We start from the raw sequence: 17,045 nt of genomic DNA, 5'->3' as shown, positions 1-17,045 counted from the left end.
CAACAATGAGTAAAGACCATGGCGGTGCTAGTGAACAGAAAGGACGTGGCCCCCACCCCCCGCTGAGTTCCACCTGTGCTCGCATTACTACACAGGTCGTATTGATCAGGGACTTATCCCTTTTTGTAAATAACTGGAATAAAATACACGCAACACAAAACACACTATCTTAACCATTTTTAAGAGTACAGTGCAGTGGTTTTGCGCTTTATTTCTTAAATTGAAACTTATAAGGCAGTAATTTGCTCATTAGAACATGTCGAAAGTCAGGCATTAAAAGCAGGTCCCATATCTGCCCGTGACAAGGACACGATGAGCGGCTCAAGGTGCTTGCACGTCCACTGCTGGGGGGTAAGTTGGCGCAGCCTTTCTGAAGGGCAACTTGGTGATACAAATTAAATACCAAAAACCCCACGTCTGGTCCCAGAAATGAAAACCCCAGGACTTGACTCTTCACGGGTGACTACAGAATGTGCACAGATTCAGCACTGGGGGGCTCACTGCAGAGCTGCCCACAGTTAACACATGGCTGGGCCATACGGACAGACGGACACAGTGCCCGTCTGTCCACCCAACGCTCTGTGCAGCCCTAAGAGCTGACTGACCACACCAACGTCCGATCGGTGGCATGTGCAGAAGTCTGACAAACCAGGGTACACATAGACGCTTCTACAAGGAGAGCAGGTGGGATGCCTGCAGACACGTGTGAGCACCGTGAGCTCAGGCATGGACGCACCCCAAGGACGTCACAACCAGGTGTGTCTCCTTCCTCTGCAGGAAACAAGGCATCTGTGCACGCTGTGCAGTTTTACACCAATTCTCACACAGAAAACTACTCAGAAGATGATACTCCTTCTGAATGAAGCAGTATTATTAGGTTGAATCACGAGAAAATGCTGCTATTCAGCCATTTTGAACTACAAAAATCATTTCATATTAGTCAACCTAATATTTATCAGCTGCTGCTAGCAACAGTGGACCCGAGGGCTTCTCAAATGAAAATGTTATGATGTAATGCTACAGAAACTGTCCAATAAAAGAATAATAGGCTGAGAAGACATTAACTGAAGAATTATCCACCCACCCACCAAATGCTAAACATACGTATGTTACCACTATATGCAAAACATGTTTGAAAAAAGCGACGTATAATTGACATATAACACTATATCAGTTTTAGGTGTACGACATAATGATTCAATATTTGTATATATTGTGAAATGAATGCCACAAAAAGTCTAGTTAGTAACATCCATCATCTCACATAACTGCAAAAATATTTTTCTTGTGATAAGAACTTTTAAGACCTGCTCTCCTTACAACTTTCAAGTAAGCAACACAGTATTATTAACTACAGTTAAAACACGAGTAACTATTGATCTCTTAACATTTCTAGTTCTGAAATTAGATTTTTACTGTGAATTATATTCAAGGAAATGGAAATCTGGGTGTTTTTGTAGATTTGCTACCTAACCGTAGATGTTCAGAAGAGCTGTAAAGACAGCACAGAGGGGCGTGCAGGCTCTTCACCTCGCTCCCCACGCACATCCGACGTGAGCGGGCACACGTCAGACTAACCGACTTGTGCTCACCGTGCAGCAGTGCTCTCTAACCCCCGTGTGCCCACTCACATCCTTTTCCTGGCCCGGGATGCCGTGAGGCCTTCACTCAGGCCTCCTCAGTCTCCCGCAGCTGTGACAGCTCTGGGCACTTCTGAAGAGGTATGATCAAAAGCTGTCCTCTGAACACCTGGCTGCCATCAATACGACTAGAATAACTCAACTCTGCACATCCTACTTTTATAGGTAACGGAGAAACACACACCACGGGGCAGGTATTTGCACACTATGGTCATCTGATGCCGATAAACCAAGCTCTAGTTACCTTGACAGAATCCAGTAAACTCCTAGGAAAAAATCGCTTCAAACCAACATCTTTTCTGAAATATAAAAAGAAGGGTATTAACACATAACACCACCAAATCAATTAATATAGTGACACTGTTGCAAGAACAAAAAAGCAATTTAAATTATTTCTCCTCCCATATATTATTCAGGAAGGAAGGAAGTATAATAACGCTCCAGTTTACCAGCGAAGTCCCAGAAGGGGTGAGACATATCATTTTCTAGATATACGCAGAAAACATCAACACAACTTGCTTTAAAGAGAAAGTCTTTTTTTAAACACTTACTGAAAACCCATTTAAAATACTGCCTCTTTGCAAACTACAACGTATAAACTGTTACTTTCCAAACACTGCTTGAAGGTTAGCCTTATAAACGTCAGCGCCAAATGGGTAATGTTGTATTTGCAGAGAAAACAGGCTGCCCCATTAGGGAAAGATTTGGGAAGTACTATGGAACTCTTAAAAACAGAATCATTGCATTAGTACTAAAAGTCGTCTATTTTTAAAAATAAACTTTTTTGATTAAGGGACTTATTCACATAATCAAGGTTTATCATCTCATTTTTACATAGGAAACAAAAAAAGAGAAATTAAGTGATTCGCCTAAGGTCAAAGAGCTAAATGTGTGAAAACGTTGGAAACCCCAGTGACTTTATTTAAACGAGGCTACAAAATAAATCGTTATTATCAAGAGCCTCAACGCACCCTGGCCAAGCAAACAGATGGGAAGAGCAGATCATTCTTTTTGTCTACTTAGTGACCCGGGATTTTTGGCCACTAGATGGCAGTCATGTGCTGGGGAGGTGAAATTAAAGCCTGGAAACATTAAGGAACGTGAGGACAGACACGTGGGAAATAGTACAAAAGGGTCAAGACTTAGAAAAGTGAAAGGCAGGTGTTTTTTTTAAGGAGGGAGTAGCTCACAGTGGCCCATACGGGGATCGAACTAGCAACCTTGGTGTTATCAGCACCCGCTCTAACCAACTGAGCCAACCAGCCAACCGAAAGGCAGGTATCTTTTCAGATAATTGGCCAAATAACCATTTAGAGAAAACCACTCCTATTTTTTCTGAACCGCCACTTAAACTGAGGACTGACCTAGTATTCATCTACAGCATCAACTGAAGGGCAGGGAAAAGTCTCCTTAAAATAATTCTTCCTAGTAAGATATCCTAGTTGATCTCTAAAATTTTTCATTCAACTCCAACCAATCCCTTTTTGTGCTTCTCTAACCTGCTCAGGGGCACAGCAAGGCGACAGGTATGTCCACACACACACAGCAATCACAAAGATTTAGTGAGTGTCTACTGTGACCTGCACAGGGTCATGGCCCTTACGTCACACTAACATATGACACCGGAAGTCAAGCGATGAGTTAGCTTTCGGCGTTCTGAAACTACACAGGCCCCCTACGTCGTGCTCATTCATTCATTACACCTTGGCCCAAAGAAGGCTCCTGCAATTACCAAAAATAACTGTCACAGCTACTACTACCAGTTATTATTTCAAATGGTTGTACCTGTTTGCAACTAATTTCCAAAAATATTTACTTCTTTTATTTTTAAATAAACATAACTCCCCTGCAAAATCTTGTTTTCAAAATGATGAGCTACCAAACTTTCAGAGTATGATAGTAGTTGGGGTGACCTAGAAAGTCCAAATAAAACCCAAAGCCATGGAAAGACTCTATTTCAGTAAATTATGGAACCTTCCACTTTATTTTTTACCAACATCTTCCAAACGGCACAAGAATGGCAGTAATAATATGGCCTGAAAAGTGTTGACAAAAAGTTGCAGCACTGCTGATGAAAATAAAATTGACTTCTTCTAGGATGTACTGAATATCAACTATCTTTGGTAAATTATCAAAAGATGAAGAGCAGAACCTCAGCACCCCAAGATATAAGCCCCAGCTGGGCGTAGATGCATTTTACGTAATATAATTTTATAGTCTAATACACAAATCAATTCCATTGCGGCAAAAATTTTCAGGTTTTCTAAGTTTTCTGGTATACGAGCAACAAATAACTTCCATGTCTCTATACTTTTTTTTTTACTAAGGAAAAAACTCCTTAGTAAGCTTATAAAGAGAACATAAACAATAATTTACAGGCAATGATAGATTTCAGTATAAATGAGAAGTGAAACTTTCACCCCAATATGATTAAATATAAAGAGACAAATAATTTATTACGTGTATATTAACATATCATAGACCTCATCAGACTAAGACACTTAACAACGAATTTAAGTGTTTGCTCACACAACTACGGTCATCAAGACTTCTTTTCTTAATAAAACTTTCCCTCTTCCAGATAAAAAATTTCAGAAACAGTAGTGTTTCAGATTTAGTATTTAACGTTAAGTGAAGATAAACTAATAACAACCACAGTTTGAAGAATGACTCTGTCCTGAGTAGTTGCTTTGCTAGGGCCGTTTTTCTATGTGTAATACTTACTCTAATACTTCATAGTTAGACTTCTTTTCTAGTGCATTGCCCCGCATCTCCCAGTATGATCGCCTAGAATCAGGAAAAAGAGGCATTTTTACACGTATGCACGGAGAATGTCTATGTTGTTAAACGGTAACTACTCTGTGGCTCAGCCACAAACATTCTGATAAACTTTGAATAAAGAAGGAATTTGAATCACCGCATTGTTCCCACATCCTAATGAAGCATAATCAGTTAAGGCAGCCCTTATTTCTACTGAACAATCTCATTTGCCCTTTTAATGTGAAGCAGGTCTGGCTCTCTGTAAAGATAAGACAGGTTCCAGTTGTAGAGAGATCAGCTAAATTCACTCCTCTGTCCTCCCTCTTTTCTCAAGAGATAGCACGTGCCAGCACAGCAGCTACAGGCACACGAGACGGCTGCTGTGGCCAGCTGTGCACCACACCCACCCCTACAGAGGCACGGGGACACACGTCATGGAACGCTCGACCTCACTCAGAATCTTCTCCAAGTTTTACTCACATTTCATTGACAATCTTTATGAGGAAAAGGAAAACACTGGGGTAATTTCCAGAAATAATGAAAAGCACCAATGAGTAAAGCCCTCACTGCACAGATATCACCTCACCGTATTTCTAGACAGCCCAGCTTCAAAGCAGTGTCCTGGTCCACTTGGTCGGCGAGCTCTAACATGTAATCGCTCTTCACCTACAAGGAAAGGAATGGGGAAACAATGCTGTTTGACAAGAAACCACTTTAGACTTAGTCACTCAGTAAATGCTGTGGGGCCCCTTTTACATACCTTACATGTACCGTGTCATTAATTAGGTTACATGCTGGATATGAATATGAATCTTGATACCAAAAACTAGCGCAAGAAACAGAACGGTCTCTCCTCCAAGGAGAGCTTACATGATCTACGAGCACTTAGATGGGGATTTAAGAAACAACCAACACCGTCTGAATTCACGTCCCAGGCTGTCAAACTGAACATCAGAAGGAAGACCTCCATTTCCACACAAACGCGCAGTGGACGTACTTTCTGAACCCAAACGTCAATTCAACAGCATTTTTGGACCTTAGTGTGAGGGCGAAGAAAATTTACATGTTTCAAAATCCGTATGAGCCGCATGAGGTGCGCCCCTGCCCATCATGTGAGTGATCAACATGCGAAGTCATAACCTGCTCAACACCTGACGGAATTTTATAAATGCCTCCTAACAATGACTCCATCAACTGAAGTAACTGAGGGGCCACAGCAGTACTACCCACCAGGGCGCAGACATTTTCAAAGGTGAAATACGTGAAACCGTGCAGGTGAGCAGGCAGGGATCAACGTCGGTAACCTGACCTGGGTGACAGGAGCACCCATTCTGACCTCAGTGAAGGGAAAGCTATCTCTGCCCCCACGAGGAACTCCATTCTTCTCATGAGTAGATCCGTCGGACAAAAAACTGCCCTCAACTGTTAGATTATGAATTTTACCCAACAGAACTGTGAAAATCCGTCTTGTGTCTAGTACTTCACAGTAGCCTTGATCTTGCCTCTTGGTCCTCCACGCTACAGCCTTTACTCTCTGGCCGTCCCAGGAGACGTGTGCTGACCTCTGCCCTAGACAGATTCCAAACTTCTCGTCCCTAGCCTGTCGGTTCACCTGCACAAAGGATTTCTACTCCCCAGTCACCCTGCCACATCTTTCTTACAGGGAAAAGAACGGTCTTCAGATACCAACGCCCTCCTGGACGTGCAGAGAATTTATAAGCCGCCGACATGCACATGTACTCCCCGCCTCATCCCGCCCTGTGTGGCAGCAGCGGCTCTTTCTGCACCACACACCACGCCTCTCAAAATTTGTGCTTGATTTCCTGCATTAACACTTAGACCTTGGTGGTCAATGAATATTTACTGACTGAATGAGAGAGCAAATGAATGAATAAACAGTGACCAAACGAGTTCAGCGGCCTGTTTGTGTAAACATTATTTTCCACATAAGACTTACAAGCAATGGGAATTTCTATTCCTCACACACAGTGGGCATTGGAGACTGACTCAACGGAACTGAACTAACTACTCAATCCACTGAGTAAAAAGCTTTCATTCTAGAATCACTTTGTTTACACTTCAATTGGCTCTCTCTCCTACAGAGCAGAAAATAAACCCAAATTTAAAACCTAAGCTTTTGCCTAAGTAGATTTATTATCGAACACAAAAATAAAGGCACAAGAGATAAACCAAGAATGAGTTATACACGTCAGAGAAGCAGCACAGTTGTTCGGACTGAGACATGCGGGGTTAGATCTTAGTCTTATGGTTTAGTACTGACTTCAAAGCAACCCCAGCAGGGTATCAATTACATGTTGAGAAAAATGCATCATTACAAAATTGTCCTCAAGATGAATTACTGTCATTTTTAAACATTACTCACAGGTGGGAAAATGTAATCACCTGTTTTATTTCATTCATCAAAACCAAGTTCCTGTTAGTTGCAAAACTGGAGAGAGGGGACATGATCACTGAACAATCCCTTTGGGAAATCTCCTTTTTGTGGATGTGACTGTAAAGTTCTACGAGTTGTTTTTCCTGAAGCAACAACGTGCTGCTCTTGACCCTCAGAGCTGTGTGGCCATGGCCTGAAGTCCACTCACGGTCTCAAGCGCCCAGTGTATTCTGGGAAGTTCACTGATCCAAGACGGAGCAAGTCATCACAACAGGCCCTCAGCACCCCTGTCCCCCACAGGCCCTTCCGTGGCAGCTTCCCTTGGCGGGAGGACCAGGCACCATCCCCAGGGGCGCCCCGTGCAGTCCAGCCCAGCGCAGCTCCCTGTCACCTGTCACCAGGCGCTGTCCTCTGGAGCCACGGGCAGGGTCACATCCTGACGCTGGAACAAGACTCAGGGTCCTTTATGCTCAGTGTTCATTTCTTTTATAAGACATTTCTGGACTACCTTTCATCTCCTACTAACTCCCAGAGGAATTTATTGCTGTCATTTGTGAAATACAGGCAATTTATTGACCATTTAAGTGTGTGCGTGTGTATAATTGCTTAAGGTAAATATACTCAGCACCACGTCAGGCAGACTTACAGGTACTAACTCATCTAATCTTCACAGCATCACTGTGAGCTGGGCACGACTCCCAGCCCAACTTATTAGAAAAGGCCTAAGAAGAGTGTAGATGACAGCAGAGGAACCACGTATTACTCATTTAAGGAGCGTCTGCCAGGGCCCAGGTACCACACTGAGTGTTTGCATATTATTTATAATGTTTACAACAACTCTTCAAGGTAGGTTTGAGTAGTCCCAGTTTACACACAAAGATCAGCAAAGTGTACTTATCCAAGGTCACATAGCAAGTGTCAAAATGCCGACCCCGAAATCAGACGTGCCAACCCTCCCACTCAGGCTTCTGTCTGTGCCCGCGCTGTGGGCTTTCTCTACTGAAGGCACCTCAGTGCCCAGTGGGGACTCCTCACATCACCCTGGCATCTCCAGGGTCTACATGTGGCTTCACAGGCCTCTCCTGGGCCGTGTCACCACTGTCACTCGATCGTGTTCTCCTTTTACGCCTGAGATCATAGTGTTCGTCAAAGCCAGGGTCAGCAAATTTGCAAGTCTTCCAAGAGGACACCTCTGAAAGCTGTGTCTTGTTTTTCTAAATTGATCTGTTTCTATGTTGATATCAACTTCCTACTTAAAAAAATAGGATGTATTTGAACTTCCTGCTGTGGGCAAGTACTGCATTTATATTCATGAGTTTTTTCATCTTACTCTGCAATAGAATGAAGGTTTAATATAAAAACTGCCCACATCTCTGGTGGAAGGTATTAATAACCCTCAATTACTCCATAATGTATTCCATATTTGAACTCGACGCTTTGGCTACCACATGAGACTCTGTTTTGTTTTGCTCTCTTCTGAATACTCTGTCAGCTAACAAATTCATTAACTAGACCCAAAAGTAAGACTGGTCAACAAGAAATAAGTACGCCCAGCACCATGCATGTTCCTACAGACAAGTTTCGGTTCGATACCATCTAGTTAAGCGACGGTTCTGGACTCAGCATCGTCTTCCCCTTCCCACTGGATCTCTCTTTGTCAAAGAAACCACTGGTTACGTTACATTTAATGTCAAGAGCCAATGGATGGACATACTCATTGAAAATTTTAAATATTTGTAGGAGAAAACATTTGTAGAAGATACCTTCATGTCAGGCCCAGGCTTCCTGACAGCTGACAATTTCGATAGTGCCAAATGGTTTCTATACAAGCTCGTTAATATGACAACTTGACCATAAACATGGACATAGCTCTTCACACGAATGGCCACCACTATTTGCAAAAGGTTGTCAATCAAATATGCATTTAACAAACACAAGTTCAGAGAGAGAGAGCAGAATGCTGTATGGCAAAGGAAAAATTCAGTTTCACGATAAAACAATATTTTTCTTGCTTTAGAATGAGACATTAGCTTTAGCACCAAAACTTATTTTTATAGTCTCCTGCTCTACAGTGCATCGGGTTATAACAAGATTCTAGTTTATTTTTAGAGTGTGCTTATATCTTCCAGGATGTTCTAAAATGGGTCAAAAACTTTGAGTGAAGCATTTACAGTAGCTCACACTGGTCATCACATCTGGGACCGAGTGCATCCAGGAAACGACCTCCAGCCGGCCACCCAATGCGCGCTATGCCAACCGGGTGCCACAGACTGCAGCACGTCCCGTTAGGAGGAGAAAACCTGGGGTCCCGGGAAGTGCAGTGCTAACTTTCATCAGACGAGTGGGGCGAGGTCTTCCGAAAGGGAAAACTAGGACAACCTAGTAACAGCGTGAGAGGAACAAAAAGTTGCCGACTTGTAGGTTGGCCTAGAAATTATAAAAAGGAGTAACTGTGAGCCACTTAGGCCTGTATCAGGCATCCTGGAAATCAGTGTCACTAAAGTAGTCGCAGATTTCCTCCCTGGCTGGCTCTTCTCAAGGAAATTATGCCAATAATAATACAGATCATCTACACAACAGAAAAATACAATACAAACATGTCAGTGAACTGAGCTCTGCCATCACCTGCTTCACCGAAACCTGCAGTGCCCCGTGTTGCAGAAGGAGGAGCCGTGCGCACGTGAGAGAAGCCGCCCCTAAACTGGAACTGACTGCAGTGCGCGGAGGCTCCCAGCAATCGCGGCTGCAATCGCAGCATGACCTCCCTCTCCGCTCCGCCAAGTGTAACTCTTTCTCCCACTCACCTGGCGCCACTGGAACGTTCCCAAGTTTCCACGAGCCCTTTGCCTAACACCTTCCACTGTCGGTAGGACTGCCCCAGACAAGAAAACAAACCCCAGTGGGCGGACACCTCCTGGGCTCCCTGCTCCCACAGCTTGGATCCTCTAAGCAGGAACGCCCTTCTGTCTCGATCACACAGGGAAATGCCCCACCCTCTCCCCTGCCCCCGAATCCGAGCCACCTCTTCTCTCCCCTGACACTGGGCTCAGACTGACGCGACTGGCGTCTCTCTTCTTCACTTTCATGCTCTGTCTTAGTTCGGTCTCTGAGTTCTAGCACATCCACTCACCAAACCTGCTTTCTCCCACCGCGACACCCCATGTACTCTAATTTCTTGCCTGCGTGGCTGAAGCGCCCCCTAACTCACTGGCAGCCCTTTACAAACCCGAGCCATCCCTGTCCTGCCAACACATCAGGTGGTCTCGTTTAAAAAACATTCCGATCAAGGCCCTCCCTAATGAAATTCTCTAAAAGCTCCCAATAATCGCAGGAGAAAAGCAAAACCCTCTCTTTACATGGTGCCGTCCTACCTCTCTGACCCCGCGGCTTCTCAAAGCACACTGGCTCCGATTCAAACGTATGGTGTTTTCTAAAGGACATCGCTTCCCTGTCTACAAAGCTGGAGGCTCCTCACGTGGCAGTTGTCAGGGGAGAACCCTGGACTCCAAAGCTCTACTGGGCAGCAGACCCTCTGCACGGCCACGCAGCTGCCCACGCACCAGACTGAACACAACGGGGCTGTCGCCAGGACTCCGCCACTAGACCGAGGGACTGACAGAAGGTACGCAGTATGTGACGCGTGTCTGCACTCCTGACCCACAGGAGATAGTTAGTGATTATTTTTATTCAACCAACAAATTCCCAAGTGCATTTAATGGCAATATTGTACGTACAAATGTCTCTTTGATACTCAGAAAATTCTGGGGGACACTTTACTAATGCTAACAAGTAACATTTGGTCATAAATTGTGTTGGTTCATGTAAGCCACATATAGTTACTGCGTAACTAATACCTTAAGGGGTAAAAAGCAAGCTACCCTTAGTGTAAAAAAGTCAGTTTGGGCTTTATTATACAAATCGCTTTTGAGCTATTGTTAGTTGGTCTAACAATAAATTCTCCATCTGACAAATGGGTTGATATTCAGGCATGAGGGCGACACTTGAATGAAAGGCAGAACCACGGCTGTGTCCCCCAGGACTTACCGTCTCCACAAAGAAGCATCTGGGGAGCTCTGCCCACGCACACAAAATTCACAAAGTTCTTAATTTCTCACTAGTTAAAAGATGCTCATTGCCACACAGTGAGAATTGTATAGTCTCCCAAATGTTGGATTTAATTCTAAAATAAAACTAGGTAAGAAATAGGATTCAAAGGAACAAAGGAATATGTATGTTAAACCGCCCTCCTGTACCTGTTGATAGAAGAAATTCAGAGTTGGCTTGTCTTCAGTAAACTGGCTTAGAAATCCTTTTGGCAAATAACGAATTCTCAATTCATATCTAAAAAGCAATGCACAAAATAGAACAATTAGAAAGAAGTAATTTTCTCAATTCATACTCTATAATTACAATATGATGGTGAGTATAACACTGCCAATTACTCTGAAATATTATTTTAAAAATATGTTAAAATATAATCAATTAATCTGTAAATGCTTTATTTTTCAGCACAAAAACATGCACCAGTACTGTCAGCCCGACCATTCTGCAAGCAGACAGAGCGTGAGGAGAAGCCCAGACGGGGCCGCAAGTCCGTCCAGCCCTGAGTCACTTCCCACCACTGCCCGAGGGCAGCACCACCGTCCAGTGCCCTGTGGCCCACTTTGTCTGCAGGGAATCACACAGTGTCTGTCCCCTCTGGTGCCAGGCTTCTGTCCTTCACCCCTAGGCTTGTGAGATTCCTCCAGCTCCGGTAGCTGTAGTTTGCCTGAAGCTGCAAGTATTCCGCTGTACGATACACCACAATTATTTATCCACATTACTGCTGACGGCCATTTGAGTTCTTTCCTCTTTTTGGCTATTGGAATACCTCCTTTATCTTCCTCTAAGAATAATGTGTTTGCTCAGGAAGTCGAGCTTCAAGAACTGGCTGTAACAAATTAATTTCACCACACGCTCTCTCATCGCTTTTGTTCTCTCCCTCCCTCCCTTCCCCCTCTCTACCCCTGTGAACACTTTTATGTATCTATTTTGGTGAACGTATGTCCACATTTCTATTGGGTCGCCACTAGGAGTTGAACCACCGGACAGTAACAAATACGCACGTTAGCTTTAGCTGTTATTACCAAAGAGGATGAAGTTCCAATTTATACGCCCACCAGCCACATGGGGCTCTGGTTCCTCTAGACCCCCAGCTCCACTTGTTATTTCTAACTTTGTCGTTTTAGTTACTCTGACAGTTATTGCAACAGTACGTGGTGGTTTTAACCGGCGCGTCCCTGATGGATAGTGAAACTGCATGCTTCATATGCTAACTGGCCGTGTGCGGTAGCGTCTCTTCTGAAGTGTGTTAAAATGTTCCTGCTTCTATCTGTTGAGTCGCCTGTCTCCTCGCACTCGCCCAGGGACCTGCAGGTGTTCTGAAGTGCTCTGGGCGGGAGTCCGTCCTTACCCTGGGACTGGCCTCTCTCACGCTGCGGCTTGCCTTTCACTCTCTTAATGGTATCTTTTAAAAATGACTTTTAAAATCGTTTTATTTTAATGTATCTTTTGAGGAGGAAAGGTCTTCATCTTTATGTAGTCCTATTTATTCTTTTCCTGTTTAGTAAATTCTTTTAGTGTTTTGTTTGTAAAATATGTGTGTACCCATACATTATAAAGATATCTACTTTTTCTAAACATTTTGTTAATTGATCTTTTAAAAAATGTAATAGGTTCACAAGGAAAAAAATGCAAACAAAGTAACCAGTACAACTCTTTTGGTTAAAGGTGAAAAAAGTGGGAGCTCACATGCAGGTTCTGCTGAGATTTCCAGGGGTCCATCTCATCGAAAAGCACAACTGTAGCCCATGGGGTCTGTTTTACTTACTTTTAGAAGGAGTGCAACAACTTATTGCAGACAGTCTGCACTGGCCAACTATTTCCAGAAGCAGAACAGAGCTTGTGTATTTTGAATTTGGGGCTTAGACACTTTATATGCACTACTTTTCTGACTCAGCACCACCAGAGGACAGACGTGATTATTCGTATCTAGCGGACTGGGAAACGCTGTTCAGCAAGCACAGCGCCCAGTTCCAAGGCGGCACGCTCCGGATCACGCCGGGCGCAGGGGCTCTGGGTATCACCGCGATCCCACTGCAACGGTACGGAAACAGGTCCCAAATCAAACATTTGGCAGCCTGCCTCCATTCCGTGCGTCTAACATGCAGCACGCTGAAGGGGATGGTGATGAGATGGCAAACACTAGTGACAACTCAGTACATGGCCGGAACTGGGACGAGCATTTTAACCACAGGACTTGTTTTAATCGGCACAAGCCTAGGAGAAGCAGAAAGAACGTGGATCTGGATCAAGAGCACCCCCGCCTGGACCCTGGACCCACCCCTCGGTCACTGTCCGCCATCACCTCTCTGTGCCTCAATTTCCTTACAAGGATGTTGGGAGAAATAAACGAGCCAGTAAACGCAAAACACCTAGCACAGGCGCTAGCACATAAAACCAGCGGGCTCTTGGGTTGGTTTATTACAGGAATGATGACTCCACAAATATTTATGTCAGCACCCATCATGGACCAGCACAGGGAATAAAACAGGCGCAGAAAGCTCGTGTTTTTGTGGTGAAGTCAGACAGCAGAAGCACAGATAGCCGTGAATCGTAGGTCACGTTACAAAGACAACAGCAAGGTGAGGGGAGTGAGAAATGAGGAAGTACCGTAAACAGGGCAGCCAGGGCAGGACACTGATTTAGTGGCATCTGAACGAGACCTAGAGGAAGTGAGGCAGGGAATTCAGGAGTTACGTGCAGGGAAGAGTTCTGCTCAGATGGAGGAGAATGCGTCACGGTCCTGGGGTTGCAGGATGCTTGCGAAGGCAAGTGCGGCTAGAGCCCATGAGTGGGGACAGCGAGTAGAAGAGCTTCAGAGAGCAGGGAGATCACGTGGGACCTGCACGTTGTGACAGTGAGAAAGGAGCCCCTGGGGCAGCATGCACAGGGCAGCCCCCTCACAGGAAACACATGCTACGGACTGGTCAGGGGACGCTATGCAGAACGGACAATGGGGCCAAAGGAAGCAGCAGGAGACCAGGGGCAACTGCAGTACTGTGGGGGAGAAATAGTGACCAGGTGACTACTGCACCCCATTTTCACAGGTGGGGGGAAAGTTTCAGGGAATTCGGTGACTTGCCCAAGGCCCCACAGCTATCAAGAGGCAGACACAGGATTCCCCTCCAGCAAGAACATGCAGATGCCAAAGGCAGGAGACTACGAGAAGGCACCTGGGCTTCAACATCGGACACTCACTGGTCCTGCTTGTGTGCAGACAGGCAAGGTCCTTAGATCGTGGGAAGGATTCTGGTCCCTGCGTCAACCCCCGCAGTCCGGCATGGCTCCCCCCACACGCAGCTGAAACTTGTTTGCCCAAGGTCACCAGGTTCATGCCCAGTCCCGTCGACGGACTGGGCCCCACAGCACAGCAACCACAGCTGACTGCTCACTAGTGCCGACATCCCCACTCGCCTTCTCTTCAGGAAACGTGCCGTTTTCCTTCCCCTTGGTTACTATTCTGAGAGCCTGGCTACCTGCGGGGACATTTGCACTTCTCTGCCACGGGCCCTCCATGGGTTTCTGAATAGCACCTAATGTAACATGCCCAACGTGAAATCAAACCTTTGCATCTACGCCGAAGTACTACATTCTTATCAGTGCCACTGACATCTAACTTCCTCAGTCTATCACCAACTCTGAGCACCAGGACGGCCACAAGCTAACCACCTAATGGTGGGAGGAGCAGGAATGTTCTTGAAAAGGTGAGTTGGACAAAGGAAGTGCTAACCCTGACACCGAGGACGAGCCAGCCAGTAAAGCAAACCAAGCACCACTTCACGGAACAACAGAGGTGGCCCTCGTGACCCACGCGGTGTGGACACTCTTTCTTACAACAGACTTCCAACTGAAAGCCCTAGAAGGAAGGATGGAAACAGAAACTCATCATTTGGCAGAAATTACAGTATAATGGCTGCAAGACTCATCAATGACGCTGAGATGGGGGGTAGGGGGGACATAATGAGAAACAGGTATGTGGACAGTCTCTGTATCTCTCCAGAAGATGCTTCCTACTTACAAAGGGAAAAGAGTAACTTTATAGAGAAGAAACCTGGCCACCACATTAACCAAATGACCCAGGTTAAAACCTCCAGGAGGAGGAGTCATGTGTCATTACAGGTTCCTGATAAAATGGGACAACGTCCTGGCCGTGGCTCTCTTGCCCCGAATGCGTAACCTTAATACAATCCTGGGGGGAAAGACCAGCCAGTATTCCTCCCAGATGTCAAGGTGATGATGGACAAAGGCAGATGAGGAGCCGTCCCTGACCAGAGAAGACGTAAGGAAATGTGACAGTTCTGAGAGGCGACGTGGGATTCTGGCGTGGACCGTGGACCAGAGGGAAGGGACGCTGCTGGACAACTGGGAACTCTGGGGTGCGTCTACAGATGAGTTAGCACTGCGTCCGTGTGAATTTCTTGGTTTCAATAATGTACTATGTTTCTGTGAGATTTTAACATTTAGGGAGGCTGCTATTTTTGCAACTTTGGATATATATTGAGAATGTTAAAAACTCTCACACGTGAGACTGATTGTTCTGTAGCTGTGGCAACAAACCCACCAGAACCCGTTGTAAACCAGCTTGGCCAGTAAGTACCTGCTGTACAGCCAGAGACGACTGGAAACTTACGCATCTTTGTGCTGTCAGTGTCTGGTGCAGAACCATCCAATTAATGTCTAATTAATAAATCAGCCAATGTAGAAGTCCATCCTACTTTTCAAAGGTGTCACTTCCAAACTTGCCAGAGTGTTCCTCTAATTGCTGCCTTACCGCTTGAAATCCTTTTAAGATCTCTTGCTGAATTCTGTGCTGGAATGAAAGACTGGCTTTTCAACTTAAGGTAAATGCATATGGAATGTCACTTCAAGATAACATAAAAAACTGTATCAAAATACAACCCAAGACTTCCTAAACTATCAGTGTTCGTTTTCTTTTGTCATCTGTGAAAAAGGACACCTTTCCTCTAGATAAAAGATTTTTTTCTCCTGCAAAGGTCTGGCAAAGGAGCGCTCTCTTTCCAGAGTGAGGAGCTGCTGAAGAGCAGGAACAGAGCAGCGCTCGCTCGGCAGGGAACGTGACCCACATCTTGATAACAATGAAAAGGGCTTTCTTTTTCAAGTGGGGCTCTGCAAAAGCCCCACAACACTTTCTCAAACGCCAAGAGAGCCTTCTCTTACCTGGCCCTCAAAGCCCAGATTCAACATCTGAAAGGGCTGGCGTTTCCCCAAAATCTCTTACAGTCTATTTATAACTGATTAACCCACTCAGAAGCGGAACAGCACATTCCACGCAGGTGATCCCAGAGAACTGAAATTTAGTTATCAAAAGTCAGTCAAGCGGAGTTTAATTATCAAAGTACATACAAAACTTTTACGTTTAAATATGTTTGATGGCAATCTCTCAAAACTGTGCAGCTCTGTAAACTCAGTATGGTTCTGCAACTGAAACTTTTTTGGCTGACTGATCCTACCAAACACCACCTACTTAACTGGGATCTCCCAGGAACCCAGTGACGGGTGGGCCAGCTCCCGCTCCCAGCTCCTGGACAGACCAGGAAGGAAGCAGGGACAGGAGGTGCACGTACTAAGTGAGGGATTTCAAACTCTGCCTCAGGACTCGGTTCACCCCAGTTGCTTTGGGGCCTCATGGAGGTTGGGGGGCAGGCTGCCCCCCTGCAAAGGCTCTGGCCCATCTATTCCCTCTGACACTTTATTTCTATCTTCCACGTTGCCTTACTCAACTGGAGTGTTTCCAACAGTAGTTTCAAGTTTCTTTTGCTTTTTACTTTATAAAATTGTATCATGCTAGCTCCTCTTCTAGAACTTACTTTTTTTTTAAATATTGAGGGAAAATTCACATAACAAAGAATGAACCATTTTAAAGTGTTCCATTCGGGGCGCTGGTGTTTGTCCCCTCAGCACGTGGTCCTGGGCTGACTTCTGCACAGTTATGGCTGAGATCCACCCCACTGCTGCACGTCCCCACGGTTCATTCATCTGCCCTGTGGAACGGCCCGCCGTGTGTTAGTCCACAGCTGACAGCACGGTCCCGGGTTCGCCCCTGAACACTCTGCATCTCCAGCCTCGTACAGAACTGGGAGTGGAGCAGTGGGGCGGTGGGGTACGTGTGACTCAGTTTCAAGGGGACG

General features: G+C 45.3%; 1 protein-coding gene across 20 annotated transcripts in view; it reads right to left on the bottom strand.

The window, feature by feature from the left end:
• Positions 1-17,045, bottom strand: part of PTK2 (protein tyrosine kinase 2) — a 166,668-nt gene that overhangs the window by 84,166 nt on the left and 65,457 nt on the right. For all 20 annotated transcript variants that reach the window (XM_074316377.1, XM_074316379.1, XM_074316376.1 and 17 more), the window contains 4 exons: positions 11,049-11,136; positions 4,987-5,066; positions 4,365-4,427; positions 1,885-1,939 (listed from right to left, as the gene is read on the bottom strand). In XM_074316377.1, the coding sequence (XP_074172478.1) occupies positions 1,885-1,939; positions 4,365-4,427; positions 4,987-5,066; positions 11,049-11,136 (286 nt within the window). The remainder of the gene's footprint in view (positions 1-1,884; positions 1,940-4,364; positions 4,428-4,986; positions 5,067-11,048; positions 11,137-17,045) is intronic.

Source organism: Rhinolophus sinicus, linkage group LG12 (genome assembly GCF_036562045.2).
Source record: "Rhinolophus sinicus isolate RSC01 linkage group LG12, ASM3656204v1, whole genome shotgun sequence".
NCBI lineage: Eukaryota > Metazoa > Chordata > Mammalia > Chiroptera > Rhinolophidae > Rhinolophus > Rhinolophus sinicus.
This window is presented reverse-complemented; position numbering and strand designations above follow the sequence as displayed.